At 47.8% G+C, this 2,418-nt stretch overlaps 1 protein-coding gene across 1 annotated transcript; it reads left to right on the top strand.

Moving 5' to 3' along the window:
• The first annotated feature begins 811 nt into the window (after positions 1-811).
• K444DRAFT_72060 (uncharacterized protein) lies at positions 812-2,102 on the top strand. The gene is made up of 4 exons (XM_024888483.1): positions 812-1,132; positions 1,193-1,283; positions 1,349-1,408; positions 1,464-2,102. The coding sequence occupies exons 1-4, from the start codon at positions 983-985 to the stop codon at positions 1,970-1,972; spliced, it is 810 nt and encodes a 269-aa protein (XP_024732995.1). The 5' UTR covers positions 812-982; the 3' UTR covers positions 1,973-2,102.
• The last annotated feature ends 316 nt before the right edge of the window (positions 2,103-2,418 follow it).

The raw sequence follows: 2,418 nt of genomic DNA, 5'->3' as shown, positions 1-2,418 counted from the left end.
TTGAGTTATTGTTTTCATCTTCTAAATCTAATAGTAAATTATACCAAGTATCCTCTTTATCTTCTGTAGCTTTGCTATATTCTGATTCGTCAGAATCAGGAGGGAAGGAAAGCTCTGATTAGCCATCTAATAAGTCTGGAAAGTCAAATAAACCACCAAAAGTAGCCATAAGTACTAGCTTTTATATGGGAAGTGAGAGTAAAGAAGAGAGTGAGTGGTAGGGAGCCCAAGGGGGGGGTAAAGCTTACTTTACCCCGCTACCGATTGCGGACGCAGGCCTAAAAACACAGGGGCTAAGGGCCTATCCCTTCGTCCGGTGAGACATAGTCCACGCTAGCAAGGGGGCCTGGCTTAGACTGTAAAGTCATACCTTTGCTTAAAAAGTTATTAGTCATCTATCACCTTTTCGCCCTAAGCCAGGCCCCCTTACTAGCGTGGACTATGTCTCACCGGACGAAGGGATAGAAAGCCTGTGGCTTAATGTAGCCTCCTAATCGGGCTATATATGGTTTCAGTGGGCTTCAGGGGCCTTACGCCTCTGATTCAGACTAATTATAGGGCTTACAGGGCTCGGTGAGACACTACAGGCTCTATTAGTGGCCCTATATTTATGCATGCACCTGTAATCCCGTCACTTTATGCCGCAATCTTCGTAGAGGATATGCATTGGTGTTATGAAGGCCTACTTGTATCCGTTGCGCTGCGGCCTGTGCACTGGACCGTGCACTTCTCCGCGAGCAAATCCAGCAAATCAGAGAGGCAAAATTCAGATTTGGGCTTTCTGATTTGCTATGATTTTGCGCGTACAATTGAGCACGAAGTGCAGCGCAACAGATAAAGAGGCTGTGCCACCTCACGTCAGCATGCTCAGGCTGAGCTGGAGTGCAAATCAATCTTGTCACACTCTCCAGAACTGTAGCAGTCAGCACGATCGCATCTTTTCTTTCTCAGCATCTCGAGATTGTCTTGTCTTGTGCGCACTATGTTGCACTCCAAAGCATACCTTAGTGTTGCGGTCCTGCTGGCGCATATTGCGCGGGCTACACTCAATACTAATTGTTTCCGGATGTCAGATGGGCGGATTACGGAAAACGTTGGAGCTATCCCCTGCGGCGTTGTGACTGCAGATTCGGTATGTCAATTCCTATTTGCAGAATACAAAGTGTTGGTGTAGTAACATTAGTGAATACAGCCCAACGTGCCGTGTTGCAATGCGGGGAGTTTCTGTCTGGCAGATAGTATTTGCCTGAATCCAGGCACTCCGAATTCTGGCTTTTCAGGTTGTAAGTAGATATTCTAGACAATGAAAGTGCGCTCACTGGTATTGGTACCCTAACGTCGGCAATAGATTATACCGGTGGCTGCACTGACCTAACCTACGACGACCAATCCTGTAATCCATACTGCCGTGCGCTTTTGCTCCTTCTCCACTTCTTTGCCAGTACATATCTAATCCGCAACAGGAAGCGTTCCTCGAGCTGATATCGTATACAATAACGGAACGAAGCTTTGGTCCTGCTGTGGTACAGAATCAGATAATACGACTGTTAATTGCAACGATCCCACTACTATAATCTTCTCCGACCCCGCCCCCACTGCCCTATCCACGACTTTCTCCGTTGGAAGCACAGCTGGGACTTCCATTCCCTCCTCCACCTCCTCTGTAACTACGACATCCATATCATCATCTTCTGCCACAACACCGTCAGGATCACCCTCACAAACTGGTACTGGTTCTCCTCAGCCATCGAGTGGCTTGAGCACGGGGGCGAAAGCGGGGATCGGGGTCGGCGCTGCCATTATAGGGATCGCGGTGCTGGTAGGAGTATTTGTTCTTTATAGGAGACGAAAGAGAAGCTCGATGCAGCCGCCAAGCTATAATCGAAAGACAGCGCCAGCAGAGCTCGGAGCAGTACCCGAAGCAAAGAGAGCAGAACTGAATACAGAACGGCCTATACAGGAGCTAGCGTGAGAAGTTGGAAATTTTGATTGTTTCTACTCGTTCGGCCGGGCTCACCTGGTTCTCGCTTAGCACGCTTACCAGGTGAGAGAGGGCAATACGCAAAAACCAGCAATACGCAAAAACCAGCAATACGCAAATCACCGCAAAAATTTGTATGGGGAAATTTGACACCCCCCACAACTACGGATTTTTGGCTCTAAATTTTAGAGGGGAGAAGTTTTAGTATTAAGAAACTATTTCTACTTCTTAACGAGTTATTAATTACGTACGGTTGCTCCCAAAATCATGTGCGAATAATTGATTTTTGGTAGGGTTTTACATTTGCGTATTGCTGGTTTTTCGGTATTGCCCTCCCTCACCTGGTAAGCGTGCTAAGCGAGGACCAGGTGAGCCCGGCCGAACGAGTAGTGCAAACATTTGTGCACTAAGCGAAAGGGTGGGGTGTTCGGGTGGGG

This window comes from Hyaloscypha bicolor, assembly GCF_002865645.1.
Source record: "Hyaloscypha bicolor E unplaced genomic scaffold K444scaffold_122, whole genome shotgun sequence".
NCBI lineage: Eukaryota > Fungi > Ascomycota > Leotiomycetes > Helotiales > Hyaloscyphaceae > Hyaloscypha > Hyaloscypha bicolor.
The sequence above is the reverse complement of the archived record's forward strand: the minus strand, read 5'-3'. Positions and strand labels throughout refer to the sequence as shown.